The sequence below is a fragment of the Gordionus sp. m RMFG-2023 genome, chromosome 5 (genome assembly GCF_954871325.1).
Source record: "Gordionus sp. m RMFG-2023 chromosome 5, tfGorSpeb1-WG-v2, whole genome shotgun sequence".
NCBI classification, from domain to species: Eukaryota; Metazoa; Nematomorpha; class Gordioida; order Chordodea; family Parachordodidae; genus Gordionus; species Gordionus sp. m RMFG-2023.
In genome coordinates this window covers 13894057-13914346 of record NC_088779.1, presented here as the reverse complement: position 1 = coordinate 13914346, position 20290 = coordinate 13894057, and the positions used below count along the sequence as shown (strand labels likewise).

General features: G+C 25.9%; 1 protein-coding gene across 1 annotated transcript in view; it reads right to left on the bottom strand.

The window, feature by feature from the left end:
• LOC135929781 (bifunctional purine biosynthesis protein ATIC-like) overlaps positions 1 to 20290 on the bottom strand; it is a 34338-nt gene that overhangs the window by 360 nt on the left and 13688 nt on the right. Inside the window, exons 4-14 of the mRNA XM_065466492.1 lie at positions 12115 to 12352; positions 11745 to 11901; positions 10534 to 10659; positions 9845 to 9952; positions 9571 to 9656; positions 5014 to 5103; positions 3938 to 4066; positions 1718 to 1884; positions 500 to 605; positions 279 to 338; positions 137 to 232 (exon numbers count right to left, since the gene is read on the bottom strand). Coding sequence (XP_065322564.1) covers positions 137 to 232; positions 279 to 338; positions 500 to 605; positions 1718 to 1884; positions 3938 to 4066; positions 5014 to 5103; positions 9571 to 9656; positions 9845 to 9952; positions 10534 to 10659; positions 11745 to 11901; positions 12115 to 12352 — 1363 coding nt within the window. The remainder of the gene's footprint in view (positions 1 to 136; positions 233 to 278; positions 339 to 499; positions 606 to 1717; positions 1885 to 3937; positions 4067 to 5013; positions 5104 to 9570; positions 9657 to 9844; positions 9953 to 10533; positions 10660 to 11744; positions 11902 to 12114; positions 12353 to 20290) is intronic.

Here is a 20290-nt window from a genome sequence, read left to right as displayed (position 1 = left end):
CAACTTCTAATTTAAAAATTAGCATTCTCATATCTTTTTGAATAAAAATAAATTTTATTTATAAGATTTTTTAAATAACGATATTTTGAAATTTAAAATAAGCAATGATTTTTATATAATATTATGATAGACTCACATTTACAGCTCTATCAATACTATCTCTAAAAGGAAAAAATGCATCTGAACTAAGGATTACACCGTTCAATTTTTTATTCCACTCCACTTTTTCGTGCTTTAATAAAGAAATTCAAAACGTAAAATTATAATGATTATTTTACTAAGGTCAGTTCTTGAGGAATTTCTTTCAAAACCTTACACCATTGTTGATCTGTAATATTCTGTATCATATGATATTACGTTAGCTTAATAAACTTTTTATATTATTAATAAGTGGAATTGATTGAATTAGTTAATAGAATTAATACCAATAGGAGATAGAGATAACATTTTCCCTCATAAACATTATATTATAAACATTCATTTAAATAGAATTAGATACCTCTATCTCTTGAGTAATGTAAGCATCAATGGCATTAATTTTTTCGGCTCTTTTAGTGCCTTCTTTAAATTTCAGCCCTAAAACTTTTGGATGATGCCGTAACCACCTATTATAAAATTTAAGGATTAAAAGTTTAAATATTAATATACATGTATTAAATTAACATTAAAACTAAGTTAATGGTAAACAGACTTAGGTGGTATGGGCACACAATGAGAAGGCCTATGAACTACATAGGAAATAAGGTTGAGAGTTTGGAAGTGATGGGCAAACGTAAAAGAGGAAGGCCAAAACTTCAATGGGGCCATAAAGTTAGAGCCAATATAAAGAAGTATAAATTAGATAAGAGATTGTATGAATAACATAAAGTGGAGAGAGATGTTGAAGGAGCTTACCACCAGGTGAAAGCTAAAGAGAAAAAAAAATTAAATTAACATTTGGTTTGATTTTTGTCAAATCTTACTAAAAATAGCGGATGTAATCTGTTAACTAAGAAAGTATTTATATACTTTTGAAAAGTAACAATACGTAAATTATTTATACATTTTTTATTATAAATAATAGTTTTGCGAAAAATTTAAACCAAAGGAATTTAAGTAAAAATAAATTTGAATATAGAAACAATTGCACTAAAAAAAGATTTATTTGAATTGAAAAAATTGTCATACTATCCCAATATAATATATATTTTCGTACAAAATTGGGCTTGATAAATTTTTATTTGACCTTAGAAATACACTATTCTCAAAATTTGATTTATAAGGCACACTTAGTTTTCTCCAAAAATACCTAGACTAAATAAACTATAAAAGCGCCTTAATGTAAGCGAGACATTATATTTAATGTAGTCATTTTAAATGTTGAATCAGATGATGATAATGAAATATAATGTATTATTTAATAAATTAAATAGTAAATAATTTTAGTCGTTACATTCCAAAAATATAAGAATTTACAATAATTATATTTTCGCAAAAATGTGATAGTTAAAAAATGTAATTTCAAAAAAAAAAAATTAACGCTAGTAACTAAACCCAAATTTATTAAATACAAAATAGGTCATTTTAATTCTTTTGCAGAAAAAAAAATTATATAAATTTAATTTTTGAGAGGCTCGAAATAAAGAATATTCAAAATATATTTTCAAATCTTATATTTATTAAAATAATTTAACAAACTAAAAGAAAACTTAATGAACAATACTTATTTATATATTACCAATTGTCAGCTTTATCTCCGGCCAATCTGGTGCAGTGAATCCTCGATTGTTGACCTGCTCCTATCCCTATAGTCTGACCATCTTTGGCATAACACACAGAATTTGATTGAGTAAATTTTAGGGATATTGTGGCTATTATCAAATCACTCAAAGCAGCATCAGATAACTGTTTATAGATTATGAGAAATAATTTCATTAATCAACTCGTCATGAATGACATTTTTAAAATACTCAGGAAAAATGGGTTACGCAAATGAAGGTAAAGGCAACAACAAATTGCAGAAATTAATATTAAATATAAAAATTTATGCATGATACAAAGTTTTAATTAGGTTTAAATTTAATCACAAACGTTTTGAGAAGCCTATTCTCCCACACAAATTTCTCATATATCCCTTTGTGTTTTATAATGATGCAGTAATATTTGAAAGAAAAATGATATTGGTGAAAAGAATGTTCAAAAATATTAATATCACTTAAATGAGGCAATAACTGGTGAATAGTCAGAATTTTTAAAGAAAAAAGTATTTAACAAAATAAAACTATAAATGTGCCCAAAAATTTACTTTATCCTATATAATAAAATAACTGCTACTATAAATAGTTGGAAGTGGCTATTGGTGTTCTAGTAAATAGCTATATCTCTCACCATGATTTCCTAATTGTTAAAAAAAAATTCTACAATTTTTATTATTTAACGTTATTGATTTTTAAATATTATCTCACCTGATAAAAAAAAGGGGGGGAGGGAGGGCTTTATTCAATATAATTAGAGAAATGTTGATTTTGAAAAAAATAATTTCTTCGTTCAAGCATATAAAGTGCATTTAGAGGAATAAAGGAGAATTATCGAAAAATAATGAAACAACTACGTTTTAAATATAATGAATAATCATGTTAACAATTATAATTATAATAGATAAAATGGTTTAGAATTATCTGCCTAATCAAATAAATTTAGATGATGATGCCTAAGAAGGAGTAATTGAGAGCTCTAAATGTTTTCTTTTGAAATTTTGTTGTTATAACATATTTTATTTCAATTATAGTTACATATTTATAAAAATATTCATTCATTTACAATTTCAGCTATCGTTTTTATGTAAACAAATTTCTAAAAAAATTAGATTTTACTTGTTTTTTATTCTATATTTAAACCCAGAGTTATTAAAAGATAGATCAAAAGTTCGACGATCTTGGATTCGATCTTAATTTTGAGAATTTACCCGGATTTTTAATTTTCAATTAAATTGAGGATAGTGATTTTTTTAAATAATCATCCTTTTAAAAATTTATTTTTTTTACTTAAAAAGTATATAAATAAAATTAAAATATTATTTTTTAAAAAAAACCTAAATAACTCCACTATATTTTAGCATCCTTCGCCATATTTTCTATTTTTTCTAATAAATTTTATCAAGACAATTTAAGAATTTGATTTGCAACCTACAAATTTTATTAGTTTTTATGTTTTATATGAATTTTTTTTCAATATATAAATATTTTTTTAAATAAAGAAGTTTTAAATAAAAATTTTATTGAGTTATAAATAAAATAAATTATTTTAGGTTCTTACTAATGTCTATTATAGATTAAAAGATAATACACGTACAGTTATTAAAGTGGCAGATAAAAATGAGACCGTTTACCTATTCTTCAGCTACATATAATAATGTTAATTATTATTTCTTAGAAGAAAGATTAATTACCCATTTGAAAAACCTGCAGGTGGAGCGATTATATAAAGCTAACTTAAAAGATGGGGATGTTTGAATGATAACAATTTCGCAAAAAATTTTATTATTAAAAGGTAATTTTGATTATAAATATATTATTATTGTTAAATAATTCTATTACAATAAATTTACACTATATTTAATTTATTTTTCTATTAGTTAATTTTGTATCGAGCATAAATTTTCTTCAGAAATTTATAAAATAAAAAAAGTATCATTATCCTTTTTAAAAAAAAGTAGATCCTAAATTTCGATTCATTTTAAAAAATCGGAATTCGATCCTTTTAGAAGGATAGCTTAACAAGCTTGTTCAAACCATTACTTATCTTTGTTTTTTCAGTTGTAACCAGATATTTTCAAAATATAAGATGAAGTTTAAACCATACCAAACTTGGTGTGGTGTGTAGTCGTGCCTTAAATAGTTATGTTCATTTTTTTAAATGCAGTTGAAATAAGGAAATTAAAAAATAACTATCAAATTACTTCTATATTTTTCGACATTATTTGTGAAAAGAAATTTTTATCGATTTTAGTTTTATTTCTAGGTTGTTCCAGGGTTAAACCATACAGGATTTTTCGTTCCATAACTTCCGGTTCATAAGTAGGATCCATCTAATAACATTTATACACATAATTATAAATTGATTAAGCTTTAAAGCAATTAGTATATAAATTTTCAAAACAATCTTCATTTATTTATTTATATTTAATAGAATTTAAAACAAAGTACACATAAAAAAACTATATAATATAAATTTAAAAAAACAATTAAATTAGGTAATAGCAAAGGTGAGACAGGGTTACTTCGAGGCTAGACTATGGATAGCAATGCAATTACTTTGAATAATACCCATCGTAATGGCTTAATTCTCTCCCTAATAATGGGATAAATTTAAGAATTCTTACCAAAAACACCAAGATTATTGGTGACAAGTGGGATAAATACGTTACCGATGTCTAAACATTTATTTATTTACAAGATTTTTGCTAAACTTACTGCTATCAAAATCGATACAAGTGTAATCCCGAGAAAATGGAAGACCAGAATCTTATTTCAAAGAATACTACCATCTTTTACATTGAAGATTCTCTAAAGGTCACCGCCCATGCCATACAAACATACTTAATCTTAAAAGCTCTTAAAAGGGCCAGTATCCCAATACCGTAGAATCCAATCATCTTATGCTCAAGGAACATTACAAGACCCAATGGTATCAGTTTAATACCCTGGTCTTCAGTTGCTCGAATTACACTTACATAAATTTTTCGGCATGATTCGACAGAAATGCCTCAGCAATTAGTTTAGCAGAGAATCTTGAAAATAAATAAATATTCAGACATTGCTAACATATTTTATCTAATCTGCCACCAATACTCTTGGTGTTTTTAGTGAGGAATTCCTTAAAATTATCACATTATTAAGGAAAAAATTAAGCCAAATAAGTGACGATCAAATTCTATTTAAAGCAAACCATTAAGATGGCTAATCACAGACTAATTACATTGCTACTCATGGTTCTGCAATGCATACAATATTTTTAAAAAAAATATTTATAAACTTTTAATATGCAATATCCGTCATTTTTCTTCCTAGATAAAAGTTCCAAAGCTTCTTGAGTAAAATCTGGTGCAATTATGCCATCTGAAACCTATATGGTAATAGTAATTTATATGTATTTATCTTATAAATTATATTACATATTTATTTAAATGATTAAAATATTAAAAAATATAGATGAAAAATTTGCATATATCAAATTTTAGGAAAGATAAATAAAACATTTGTGAATTGGAGCTTTTTATTTTTGTCAGGAAACTTTTCTTAGTTATTAATATTTCCTCTTTTCTTCTCCTTTGTGTATTTTTTATTTTACTTTAGAAACTTTTTTTACGTTTTTCTTTACCTTCGTTAAGAAAAGTTATTTAAAGGAATATTTAAAAATTTATTTTTTTATGGTAGTATAATCGTTAAAATTAAAATTTAAGAAATATTTTAAATAATACGTTTTATTATATAAAATCAATTTATAAAATATAAATATAATATATAGTAAAAGGCGCGTATGCAGGAATTCGCTATGGGGGGAAAAGGGGGTTAGAATTATTCTCAGTTATTTAAGAATCTTTTTCTTAAGTTTTATAAATTTATTAGAACTAGTGACTATAAAATATTGACAATTTCTAATAACACAAATTTGATTATAAATTATAAGCGGGCTTGGATTAAAAAATAATGGGCGGGCGGGTTAAAAATTTTGGACTAATGGGCGGGCGGGTAAGAATTTTAGACAAATGGGCGGGGCGGGCGGGTATATATATTTTTGAAAACTATGGGCGGGCTGGGCGAGCGGGTTTTTTTTAACGCTTATAAATTTAATTATGGCCATTCTTTCAATTTTTTAAGCATTTAATAAAAATATTTCAGCATTACACCTTTACAAAAAGTTTATAATTTAGGCAATAAATTTTATAAAAAAAATAATTAATTTAAATTATGGAGAATTTATTTGATCAAATAGAATATTTATGAAAAAAATATAAATATAAAATTGATATTATATGTAATTATAATGCAAAAATAATAATGAATCGACATTTTCGGGATTCAAACACGTTCTTCTTTGTTCTGAAAACCTTCCAGCAATGCATAATCCTCGTTTAGAAGAAGCATTAGTTGCAGGAATTGCCAATATTTTTCTTGCTATTCTTGATAGCTTTGGCAAATCTCTTTCTTGTCGTTTCCACCAAAGTAGGATATCCGTTTGAAATATATCTTCTTCCTTAAGAAGATCCGGATGTCCAGTATGCAAAATATGTAAAACTCTTTTTTGAAGTGAGTACGGAATGATTAATCTGCCATTCCAAAATAAAACATCATGCTATTTTTGTAATCGTTTTCATGCTATTCGGAATGCAGGGATCCAAACCGAAACGAATATCGGTTCGGTTCAGGTTCGGATAAAATTAACGGTTCAAGGTTTAGGTTCGGGTCGCAAAAAATAAAAATATAGGTTCGGTTCGAACTTTTAAAACCGGTTTGAACACTTTTATATTCAAACCTACATTCGAATTATTTATAGGGAAGAATTTTTTTTATTTCATAATTAAAATAAAAAACACATATATAAAACCTTCATTTCCTTAAAAAATAACATTTAAATTATAAATATAACAAATATCAATGATTAATTTTAATATGAACAATTATTTAAAAATTTTTTATTAAGCCGCACAATTTCAAAATTCATCTCACTCAAATTACATCTATAAGAAGATAATGTAAATTTAATAGTTGAAAAACATCTTTCCATACTAATTTGGGTAGCTGGCACTGCCAGTAGTATATCAGATTTGATGTGTCATTTATAATACTATATGTAAATAATTTATAATTGGATTTAATTTTTCTCTAGTCATCATAATTTATAAGCTTAAAATATTTTAAAAATGTTGTAAAATGGCAATATACAAAAGTTTATAAAAATTATGACTGACACTTATCAATCAAATGTGATTGATAATAATCTTTAAAACAATTCGAATATATTTAAATTTTTGCAATATACTAGTAATAACTTACACATTATTTTATAAATATAAAATTATGAGACTCGAACCGGTTCAGAGGGATTTTAGAGGTTCGGTTTTGTTAGGCTAGAAATTTTTTAGCGGTTCAGGTTCGGTTCAGGTTCAATAAAAAATACCGGTTTTTAGCGGTTTAATGGTTCGGTTCGGATCCCTGCGGAATAGTAACAGAACAAAAACTATACAGTTTTATAAACCGAACCTCGAGTTAATATTAGAAACAGATGCATCTAACCAAGGATTTGGAGCTGGACTCATGCAAAAATATGATAATGGTAACAAATTTCCAATAGCTTACACCTCAAGAATCAAGACTCTGAAAAGAATTATTCTAAAATAGACAAAGAAGCAAAAGCAATAATAAACGGCGTAGAAAAATTTCATAACTATTTGTATGGACCAAAATTTAAAATATGAACAGACCACAAACCTGGTAATAGCAGAGATTTAAGCTCATTAACAAACCAAAGATTATTACGTTGGGCTTATAAATTATCTGCATATGATTATGATATAATGTACAAGAATGGCGCTAATAATATAATTGCAGATGCTTTATCGCGAAACCCAATAGAAAAAAATGATGATAGAAAGCGAAAATAAAACAGTGAAAAATATAGGAAATCTTAATTATGACACATTAACTCTCTCAAGAAAAGAACTTAGAGAGGAAACCGCAAAAGATCCAATTTTAAGAAATGTACAAATATACAAAATCAAGCACCAGAATTACAAGCTTTTAGAACAATAATAGATGAAATAGAAAATGATGACGGTATTTTATTTTGGAATGGCAGATCAATCATTCGTACTCACTTCAAAAAAGAGTTTTACATATATTGCATACGGGACATCCGGGTATTAAATCAATGAAATCCATTACGAGACATTATATATGGTGTGAAGAATTAGATAAAGATGTAGAAAAACTAGTAAAGTGTTCTTCACTTAAAAAAAACGATTGGAACTAAAAAAAGAAATATTATTATTGATCATTTATATGATTTTTCTTTATTTGTTTTTGAACAAAAAATTTAAATTTCTTAACCCGCCCACTTAGATGGGAGGGCGTTGGTGGGCGGACCGAAACTTCGCCCAATGCAGACCTCTAGTCTAGACCATTGGGCCATCTATGAGCAAAATATTCAGGCTTGAGATATTTTTCTGGATAAAATATTGAATTATACGTTTTTAAAATTGGCTTAAATCGAACCGTTTAACAACACTAAATATAAATTTACAAAAAAATAAGCAAATTATTTTTATGATGCAATTAAAAATACATGATACAGATATCAAAAACATAGAGGAAATAAAATTAGATATAGATATTAAAAACGTGATGGCCGGAAAATACTAACAAAAAAAATTAAGGGGTCCAGGCAGACTTTTTTTAAAAATTTAAAGGACTATTTTTGTGTAAATTACAAAGAGAGTATTTATTTCTTGTTGCAATTGCTTAGAAAAATATTATATAAAGGCTTTTTTTATATAGTTTGTATCAGAGACGTGCACCAGACTAAAACTTGGCAAAAAAAGTTAAATATGCCAAGTCCGGGCCTAGAAAAAAAATTCAACAACCAAGGTCAGGCCATTTCCTATAAACTCGGGCCGGGCCAACCCAAAAATTGTAAATCTCAGGGTGGGCCGAATATTGTTCGACATTATCATGTGTAATAATAAATATATAATATATTTTAAAATAATATCATATAATGATATATTACATTGACTATAATTAATATTTTTAGTAAATCAAAAATATACATTATAAAACATAAATTGCAAAATATTCGCTGAAAAAACAAATGGAATGCTGAATTGGTATATTTTATTAAAAAAACAGGCCCGAAATTTTTCTTTAAATAATATGGGCATAGCCTGAAAATATAAAAATCGAGCTGGGCCTAAAAATAAAAAATAATTTAAATCGGGGCCGGGCCTAAAAATATTTTTTTAACAAACCGGGCCAGGCGGACAATTAGTACTTCCGCAGTTCTCTGATATAATCCCTTGATAAAATTATGTAAAAATTAGCTTAATAAAATGTTTCCTTTTATAACAAATATTTGTTTTCGTACTTCGATAGGGATGGTTCCCTTAAGTACTTTTAAATAATTTTTTAGTTAGGGTTATATTTTGTTTTATTGAAAGGGGCAGAACCCATCAGAGGTTTACTCCTAACGATTATTTTTCTTAACGGCTGATTATTATTTAATTTAGGTTTTATATGGATGCAGTTACAGTGGAAATAACAATGCATCAAATAGGTTGTTAAATTAAAAAGGATAATTTAAAAGGATTTCCTCGTTTGCCATGTTTTTTTTACATTTATTCTAAGCACTATTATTAATAGGATTCTAAACCAAGAAAGAAAATGGATCCCTCTATATCTGATACCTCGCCTAATAACGACCATCGTCGATCCCTCCCTCTCAAGAACACCAATGGGCCAGATGTGAGGGCCCAAATTACCACATCCCTTGTGAGTCATTCCGTCAATTATATTAATAAATTTAATTAAATATAACTTCTCTGGATATTATTTTGGCCGTTATAAAGTCGCATGTATCGGATAGTGCTATAAAATCCCCATAAGATGACATTCTATCAGAACCTGTTTTGTTTATTTTTTAAAATGCTAATATAAATATCTATAAATAGGATCTAATAAGATTCTCTTAATAATCCTTACTAAGTTTCCGCAATCGTTTTGAAAAATTTATATACCAAAAGTTTAAAAGGAGTCGATGACAATTTATGGGGAGTTTCATTGTTGTGAGTGATATAAAAACTACAAGATACCTCTGGCTCTGGCATAAGCGAAAGCAATAGGAGTTAATCGTTCTAATAGATCTTCAACCATGAAAACTTTTGCATCTTCTTCATTGAATGGCACACCAATACCGACACCTTATAATTTATAAGTGAAATAGAGTAACAATAAAAATTATGTATATCCACATGTCAATATTTAATGAAAGGCCAAAGTTCGGAATAAATAAAAACGATATTAAAAGATTTTTAATAGGTTCCGGTCTTTTCAACCCTGACTATTAAATGATTAAAATTAAATTAAATTTATTCTTTAAAGTTTCTCGTATTTTTTTATTTTAATAAATATTACATATTTTGCAATCATTAATATTTTTACTTAGGAAATTTTTAATAAATGCATCTTATCAATTAAAACTTATGTATTCGCCTTTATGAATTTTATTTAATATTAGTAAAATTAATAAATGACAATTTGTGCTTCGTTTTTATATATTTATTATTAAATATTAGTGAGGATCAAGGACTGAGATCGGGCCGAATACCAATATCAAAAGATAGACCGGCCTGATTTTATTGAAGTCGTTTTAAAATCTCAAAGTGGTCACTTTATGGTGTATAAGTTGCATTTTGGTCAATAGGTATTAAAAATAAGAGAAAACAACCTTAAAGGGCCAAGATAATAATGAGATTATTATTTTTAAAAAAAATTATATTACCTGCTGGACTAACGTGTTTAAATGAAGCTGCTGCCGGTATATTCAAGGCGCCTTTAAGTTCTTTCACCAATTGCCAAGAATTTAAGGCGTCCAGTAAATTTATATAACCAGGGGCTCCATTCAATACTAATTTTTAATATTTTTTTCAAGGTTAAAATTGGTAAATTATATATAAATTATTCTAATTTATTTTTTTGATTTTCTCATTTTTATCGGAAATAATGATAGCTAATGGCGTAGAAAAATATTATTTTTCTTAAAAGAGTAACTCGTTATTTATTTATTTTAAGTAACTAGCTATTTCAAAAATTAACTCGTTACATTATAAAATACTTTATAAATTATATTCCTAAGATAATTTTTTTATATAAAAATATATTTTACGATTTAAAATTTTAATCAATTAAATGAAAACAAATTATATAAAAAAAATAATTGCACTGAAAATAAAAATACATCACAATGTAATATTTATTTACGCTGAAAAAAAAATACCACAATATTTATTAGCACCGAAAAAATATAAAATTAACACAATATAATATTAAATTAATGTGGCTTAATAAATTTTTATTGAGTTTAACGCTAATCTATTTTTTTTTAAATATTGTCTAAAAGGGGTGAGTTTTTTAAAAAAAATAAGCTTCCCTAGATTATAAAAAATGTTTTAAAGGAGAGCTTGATGTAAGTGAGGCATCATATTTGATAAACAATGTAATTAAATTTGGGAAATCATCATATAAAGATAATGCAAATATTCATAGTAACAAACTAAATGTATCAGTTATTTTCAAAAAAAGTATAGTTATTAAAGTTATTTTTTTTGTAAAAATAAAAGCACAAAATGAATGCAATATTTTTATATTAGTAATTATTTATGGAAGAATCTAAAAAATTAATAATTTAAAACTATAATAAAAAAAAGAAGTATCATTCTAATTTTCGAGCGACAATCTACTCGCTTTATCATTGAGTGATTTCAAACTAAAAAAAAAATTTAATTTCAGTTAGCTTTAAAATAAATAGATATTTATGATTATCATATAAATCAAATTTTTGACACATTACGTCATATTTATAAGCGATAATAATTCCACTTTATTACCTAAATTTTATATTTAAAATATCAATGTCAAGTCGATTTTCTAAATATAATAATAATAAAATATAATCAAACGATTTCTAGCTTATATTAAAAATGTTTGGATAACCTTTAAATGGCAATTCGTGGTTTGAACTGAAGATTTGAGCAGGTTTTTGACTTGGGTTCATCCCATACCTCAAATCAATTTGATAAGTTGAATCTCTAAATCGTTTACGAAAAAAATCAGATATTTTATCATCGTAATCAGCAGTGCAAGTGAATGCCTAGTTAATTAAGATAAGGAATAAATTAATAATATATAAGTATTTGTTGAACGTAGCTGTTAACAGATGACAAGTTAAAATATAAAAAATATTTGAAATTCGATTATTGATAGCAAAGTTATGAATTATCTCTATAAGTAAATCATATAAGTGGTTAAAATAGAGTATATTTCTATATATTCAGAGAAAAGACTTTAATATGCATTATTCAACCTTTAAAGCCAATTCCTGTCTTGTTTGTAGTGTGGTTTTGCCTTTATAGGTTTTAATTTCGTCCAAAACCCTCTCATAATCCTTTACATCGCAAAGTACGGTGACTCTTTCAAAATTCTTAGCCGCCGCCCTGATCAAAGTAATACCTCCTATATCTATGTTTTCTATAGCTACATCCATTGCTACATCAGGTTCTCTGACTACTTGAGAAAAGGGATAGAGGTTACATATCACCAAACTGTTTTTAAAGCAATATGTGAAAAAAAGATTTTATAAACCTTAAATCCTTAAGCGCGAGATTTTATCCTCAAATAAATGAATAGTATCTTATCAGGACCGTAACAAAGTCATATTTCGGAGTCACCCATTTAAAAGTGAATAGTAATTTTAAGAGGTTTTATTAAATTGAGTTATTTATTACAAATTTTAAATTGTTATTCGTAAAAAAAATTCTCTAATAAATATCGTAAAAGGAATTATTCGTAAATCTTTGATAATATTCGTAATTAAACCTTTTTTAAAATTTAAGTTCAATCAAACATTTACTTTTCTGGCATTTTGCAGTATTAATATTTTGATCGCGATAATTAGTAAAGTTTAAAATTCCCTAAAACCAAATTCAAACAAATATTTATAAATGGTAAGATTAATGATCAGGAGAGGAAATAATAGGGCTCTACTACAGATCGCATGTCTCTAAATAACGAAAAAAAAGCTAACATTTTTTTGTAACTATAAGGATGAAAAGAATTTTAAATACTATTTATAAATATTGAAAAAACTAATTGATGAGTCTTATATTTTATTAAAATGGAAGACAAAATTAGAATAAAGTTATCTACTTCAATAATCTTTCTTTAAAAAATATATATATATGGTGAATTCCGTGATGAATTAACAAAAAAACACTATTTTCAACCCGCCCCCTTAGAAAAATTTCTAAGATATAATAACTAAAAAAAATTAATTATTAGCCCCCAACTCCAAACAACGGCTGAGATCGAGGTCTCTAAAAGTAAAAAAATTGGTCAATTTGGGTATAATACATTATCTTTAATTTTAAACTTAATTGAGCTAAAAGCGTCATTTAAATTTTCCTATATAAGATACTGGTAGGCATTTAAAGTTATATAATGATAAATATTGTTAAAAAATTTAAATGTCATAAACCATAAATAGAAAATCAGAAATCGACATTTATGACATTTTAATCATTCGTCTATTGCAAATATTATTAATAAATTGTAAATGAAGTCAAAAGTTATTAAATATTTTAAGTTTAATATTTAAAAGAATAGTTATTTATAAAATTTTAGTGAAGATGTACGATAGATAAGTGACAATTGTCATAATCGTTGTTTTTAAAGTTTTTCGAATTTTTTTGACGTAAATGGGCTAAAATAAGCATTACTAACATGTTTAAATAAAATTTTAGTGAAGATGTACGATAGATAAGTGACAATTGTCATAATCGTTTTTTAAAGTTTTTCGAATTTTTTTGACGTAAATGGGCTAAAATAAGCATTGCTAACATGTTTAAATAAAATTTTAGTGGAGATGTACCAACTATTATGACAATTGTTATTTATCTAGGGTACATTTTCATTAAATTTTTAATTTATCATCTTAGCAATCTATATCGGTGGTTCTATTTATCGCTCGGCTGAAAATATCGCTCGGCTAGAAAATATCGCTCGGCTAACCACATAATAAATCATTTATTACTAAATATCGCTCGGCTAGTAAATATCGCTCGATTGGGAAATGTGGCTCGGTTAACCACATAATAAATCATTTATTATTTAAATTACGCTAGGCTAATTCATTCATTCATTACCACGCCAGAAATTGCACTTCGTGCAATTTCATCACCCACCAGGAGTTGTAGCGTGCACCAAGTATATTCACTACTATATAGATCCTATACATGATGTATATCCGTTTTATTATAGTGGACGGTACCACTATGTAGTCAGCTAGCATAGTAAAGAAGAGAGGAGTAAGAAAGAGGAGATCTATTAGTTCCGTTACCGGCAAGATAGTGTTAAGAAGTTGTAACCAAATATAAATAATAATGTACCTGACGCCTGGTCATATATTTTAGAGATGGAAAAAAAGTAATTCTTATGTTAGGTATGTATATCCTTGTAAGATAACGTTATGTCTATATAGCATGTCCTATTAGGAGGCATCCAACTTCCCTGTAATTGTATTCCCAATTCCTGAGACCCATTATCCTAAAAGAGCTTACTATCTTTGTCTGATATTTTCCTTCTTTTTACCTTCAATTATTCTCGTCATTCTAGAGTCAATAGTGTCTGCATAAATCCTTGTTTGTAGTAAGCAAGCAATGCTCAGGATCCTCATTATTTACCACATTATCATTATTATAGTGAGCCCGGAATCGTTATCATTATTATTCACGGACTTGAGATAATCATTACCATATCAATTTTTTTTTCTTAGTTTCTAGTTAAAATTAAATGTCAATTAGCTAATCCCAAATTATCAATTCATCAGTTATGGTATAACAAATGAAAATTCAAACCTGAAAGACAGACAGTGCTATATTATAATAGACAAATATTGTTGATTAATATTAAAGAAATGTATTTAACATGAATTAGTTTTTACATTTATCATAAACTATATAATTAATAAATTTTTATAATTCTATCTTATGGGATTTATCAGATATATTTGATTCACAGTTCGATAAAATTTCTTTGATATTTTGTTTATCTGAATTATTTAAAAAAGGGTTGCAATAGTATCAAAATCTTTTAATATTGCTCAAATGTTCTAAATGACCAAGAACATCAATTGGAAAATTATTTGTACTTTGATTCTTTGAGAGTTGACTATATTTTAAAATTTTAATTATAAATTCTAAGTATTCTAAGGATTTTCCAATTTTATCTGGATAATTGGTTGGATTGATATTTGAGATATATTTAAAGAGCAAAATTTGATCATTTATATTTTTAATCTGTAATTTAGATAAGAATGACATATCTTTAAGAAATTGATATAAATTTTTAGGTGCATTCTGAGTTGTTAGAAGAGAATGGTGGTAATATTAATCATTTCTACATTAGCAAGTGTTGGTTCTCCACTATTTGCTACTTCAAAAAGATTTTTGATAATTTTGCAATATTGCTTAATAATTACATTGCTAGATTCAAAATCTAAAATCATCTTAAGATCTCCAATGCATTGACTTATTTGCATATTTTTGTCAATATCTGAAATTTGAAGTTTATTCATTAAACAATTCATACCTAGATAGGTCTCTTCTAAAATAGGATTTAGACAATATTTTAAGAATATTAGGATTAAGATGGATATAATCTTTATAATCAGGGTTAGACTTTTATTAATTAAATTTATAGTTCTATTACAATCAGTTGCTTCTATATACTTATTAAGTTTTATTAGAGTTTGAGCCCTGTTATTATATAAAATTGCATCATTTGGTTATAGAATTTGTATGATATGCATTATTATAATCCCCTTTAGAGAACCAAGCGTTTCCTTATTTTCTTATATTTAAGTGCATTCTTGCTTAAACTGGCTATTTTAAATTTTTGAACAAGTAACTATTATAGTTTAAAGTTATATGTGTAAAAAAGATGTATTTATCTATATTATAGTTAATAAATGCTATTTCCTTAAAAGGGATTTATAGATGCAAATCATTAGTTCTAAAAAACCTGTCCTTTAATTAGGGTTCTACAGATACCATAACCTTTCTTTAGGTGTAACTAAGGGATTCACAAATGTAAGATCATTACAGATCTATATATGTCCATAATTAGGATTCCACAAGTACCAAAACCTTTCTTTAGATGTAACTATCTATGTACTGACCATGATTCAAGTGTAGTATGATCTAGAAAATACATATATTTATATAATTAACAATTCTTGTTAGTTTTCCATAAATGTTGCACCGGATAAACCGCACCCTTTTTTTCAATTTATAATCTTTTCCATAGAAAATTTGTTGTCTACTTAAGATAGTAAAGTCATTTAATCGAATTTTCCACTAGGCTAATTACATAATAAATTTTTTATTACTAAATATCGCTCGGCTTATATTTATTTATTAAATTTCCAAACATTTTCCAGTGGGTTTTCACTTTCCTAATATTAATTGAGAATTAATTAGTTTATAAATAAGATAAAGGTTTGGACAGGTGTAAAAAATTATCTATTAGATATTTTAGCTTCAATACTTTTATAAAATTAAAATTGCTCATAACATTTTTTATTTATTAAAATAAAAGAAATAATATTCTATCCGCTAGATGGCGTCTTTAAATTTTTAATTATAAAATTTAAAAATAATATTTTTGAATGTGTTTAATAAATTTCGCCATATTCTCTCATGATGACTAAAATATTTATGATTTTTTTTATAGCATTATCTATATTTTGGTAAAAAATTAGTAGTCTTTTTTAAATTTTGCAATTTTTATTAATCAGATAAATTAATAACGATGGTAATTCATTTTATTCATTCATATTAATTATTTTTACCAAATTGATATATAATGTTATTATAATATAATTATTGCGTTCATAAAATATAATTTGTTCGGCAGAGAAGATTTAAATATACATTTAGGATAATAAAATTATATATTTTGATGAAATAGATTATGAGCAGGGGAAAATTGGGGAAAAATAAGGAATTAAAATTTATAAAAAATATTTTATCGAGTCCTTTCTGCTTTAATTCTACGTCGCTGATGTGGTTTTTTTGAGCCTTTTGGTTTTAAAACAGATAAAGTTTTATCTAATGAATGTAATTTATCTTTGCTTTGACTATTAAGTAAATTATTTAATGTATCATGACAATCTATCGATTCGGGTATTAAATAATTGCGATATTCATTATTTAAAAAATATTCTCCTTTTCCTGAGAAGGATCTTTTAAATTCTTTTTCTTGTAACATTGTGATATCCTTAATTTTTTCGATTAATTCTTTTAAAGGACGTTGTTTCCAGTTTATATATGATTTTAAAACATGGTTCATAGATTCGCAGTTGTTATTTGTCCATAAACAATTTATTATTTTATTTTTTAGGGGAATGTAAACATGTTCATAAATTACTTTTTGAAATTTATTTTTTATATATAGCAAAAAAATATTTAAATTTTCTTTATTACAATAATTGTATAAATCGTTTAATTTTTCATTATATATTTGGTCATTCCGAGAAAATAAAATCCCATTAAAAGAAAAAATATCCTGTATAATTTTTTTAGACATAACAGCATTTACACCTTGTTTTTCCGACAAATATTTTCTTATATTGTCTTTTAAATGACGTGTGCATATTAAATGAGTATTAAATTTAAATATTTCCTGAATAGGTTTTACTATAGCCTTTTCTTGGTCACTACCAAATATGATATTTTTAATATTTATTTTATTTTTTAAAAATACAGAATGCAAATGAGAGAAAAAAGTATGATAAGTGGTCATATCAGAATCTCCATGCAAATATATTGGTCCTAAAAATATAGGGGATTCATCTGTTTTATATCTCTTAACTGCTATATGTTTAAATACTATAGCAGTTAGGTATATCACCCAAATTAAATGTTTTATCAACGCCTAATATAAAGAAGTCAGATTGGTTTGACAAAAACTTAATAGTTTTAATAATAAAATGAGTATAACAAATTATCGATGGTGTTTTCTCTTTGATGTGAATTATTGATTGGATAAATGGCGAAATATGTAGATCATTAGTAATTTGTAAAATATTAATCGCAAAATTTAGAGGTACTTTTGTATCTTTTTTAAGTTTATAATTTAAGTTATAAATTTGTTTTAAATTTTTTGGTTTAATTGGGTCTTTTTGAAATATATAATTATTATAAATATTGCGACATGTTTGATTGTCCTTTATTTGATTTCTAATGTTTGATAATAACTGATTTGAAGTCCGTACATAAGGATTTACAATCTTTTTGGAATTCCCATGGCAAGCGGGACCAGGCCATTGTCCTATATATTCAACTAAATATATATCTTTGAAATCGTAATTAGGCTTTTCAATAAAATTAATTTTTAAAATTCGGCGTTTATACTCTTTACTTCTCTTTAAAATACTATAGTATTTTTAAAGAACAATTATATTTTTGGTTAAAGGTTGAGGTTCTATTTTTTTAAAAATTCTAGAACCACCTAGATGAGTGTCCTGCCTAAATAGCCCATCTTTAAAAATATACGGACCTTGAACAATATCATTATATATATTATAATATAATTTTCTTGAGCTTGATTTTGAGCCTGTCCATGGCCCACAATCATCTATATATAAATTTTTATTCTTATAATTTGTAAAATTATTATTAGAAATTAAAAAATACATATTATATTTTATACCTAAAGGTATTTCGTGCAATATATTATTGGGAGAAAGCAAAATTTTTATGGATTTTACAATGTTTAAAAAAAACCCATAGTTTGGATGACCTCCTTCGGCTATAATATTGTTTAAAAAAAAGGTAAAGATTTTAATCGGATATCTTCGCTACATGGTTTTTTTAGAATATTTTCTATCGAAAATGATAAATCTTTTATGATATTGTTGGACAGTTGGGGTTTTTTTGTTAATGTATTAATATAATTATTTGGTATGAGAGATACAAAGTGATTGATTCTAATATTAAATATATCATTTGGACATATGGTAGATGTCCACATGATTAAAATATGAGGCTTTAAACTCTGGCTTACACCCCTGCCATAAAGGATATCGGTAAAAGCCTTTAATGAATTTGATGGGCATTGGTTTGCCAAGAGCAGCACTTAATGCGCATATATGAATTTGCTCAGCCCAAACATTTATATTTAGAGCCGAATCGAGTATCTCATAATACTCATTCACCCATATATTTGGATTAATTTTATAGTTTTGGAAAAATCAGGATGGTTTTTATCATAATATTGAGGATTTATAATTATTTCTATTGCCGTTATCAGTCTTAAAAAAATATGATGTGTTTGTGGTTTATATAACGACATTGAAACCGCCCGGTAAAAGCAATTACCATCAGATTCAATTTCCTGCGGAATATAATTTTCTAAGATTGGAGATTGCGCCATTTGTATAATTTTTTCACTTATAGAATCTTTTGATATTTTCTTTAACGTTATTGGTTGTGGCTCTCTTAATTTATTTTTTTCTATTAAGGCCATAGCTGGATCTCTTTTTAATCTGCAAAAATAGAGAAAATTAATTTTTTTTCAAGTGATGAATCTTGAGTAAATAAAAAGAACGAAGATAAAATCAAATAAGATTTTTATAAAATGTAACCATATCAAGGTTTTATTAAAATTGACTAAATAAAATTTCTTGATATCAAATAAAATTGCCAAAATCTTTGATTTCCAATTTGGATGTATGAAAATGTGAGTGCTGTCTGAACCCTTGTGCGAATATTCAGAGTCGGCACACAACATTGGGTAAAATTAATATTTATATTAATATTTTTTAAAACAATTCAAAAACTACCCTACCAGTCTAATTTCCCAATAAAAACAGCGATTTGTCAAATTTTATTAAATTATGGCCCTAGAATGATATTATATAGTTCCATATTGTTTTTTTAAATGATGGTCACCAGAACTCCAAATGATAAATATTTTTACGGTGAATTCTTAAACTAAATATAAGATTAATTTTAATAAAAAATTTGTATCTGTTATTTTAACTAAATTAAGTTTTTTCTGGGCACCGAACCTGAATCCCAACCTGGTTCAGATATTTTTTGCAAATAAACTCGAACCCTTTTTTAATAGGGTCACAGTATGTAACAACCTATGTATCTTTATTTGAATAAAAAGTAAAAACCATAATAAAATAATTGACTATATTTTGTGAATCATTTCATAGGTAAAGAAAATATGAAGAGTAAATGAATATTAACCTTAATATAGCATCCTCCATTGTGTATATGAATTCGAAAAAAAATTGATGATGTGTAATAAATAAATGATTATATTTTGAAGTGAATTGTGATTGTGAATATGAATTCGAAAAAAAAATTTATGATGTGTAACAAATGATTATTTTGAAGTGAATTGTGATTGATATTATGTTATTTTAATTTTTAACTATTAATACTTTTTGAATCCTTTTGCCGCCTGGCTGG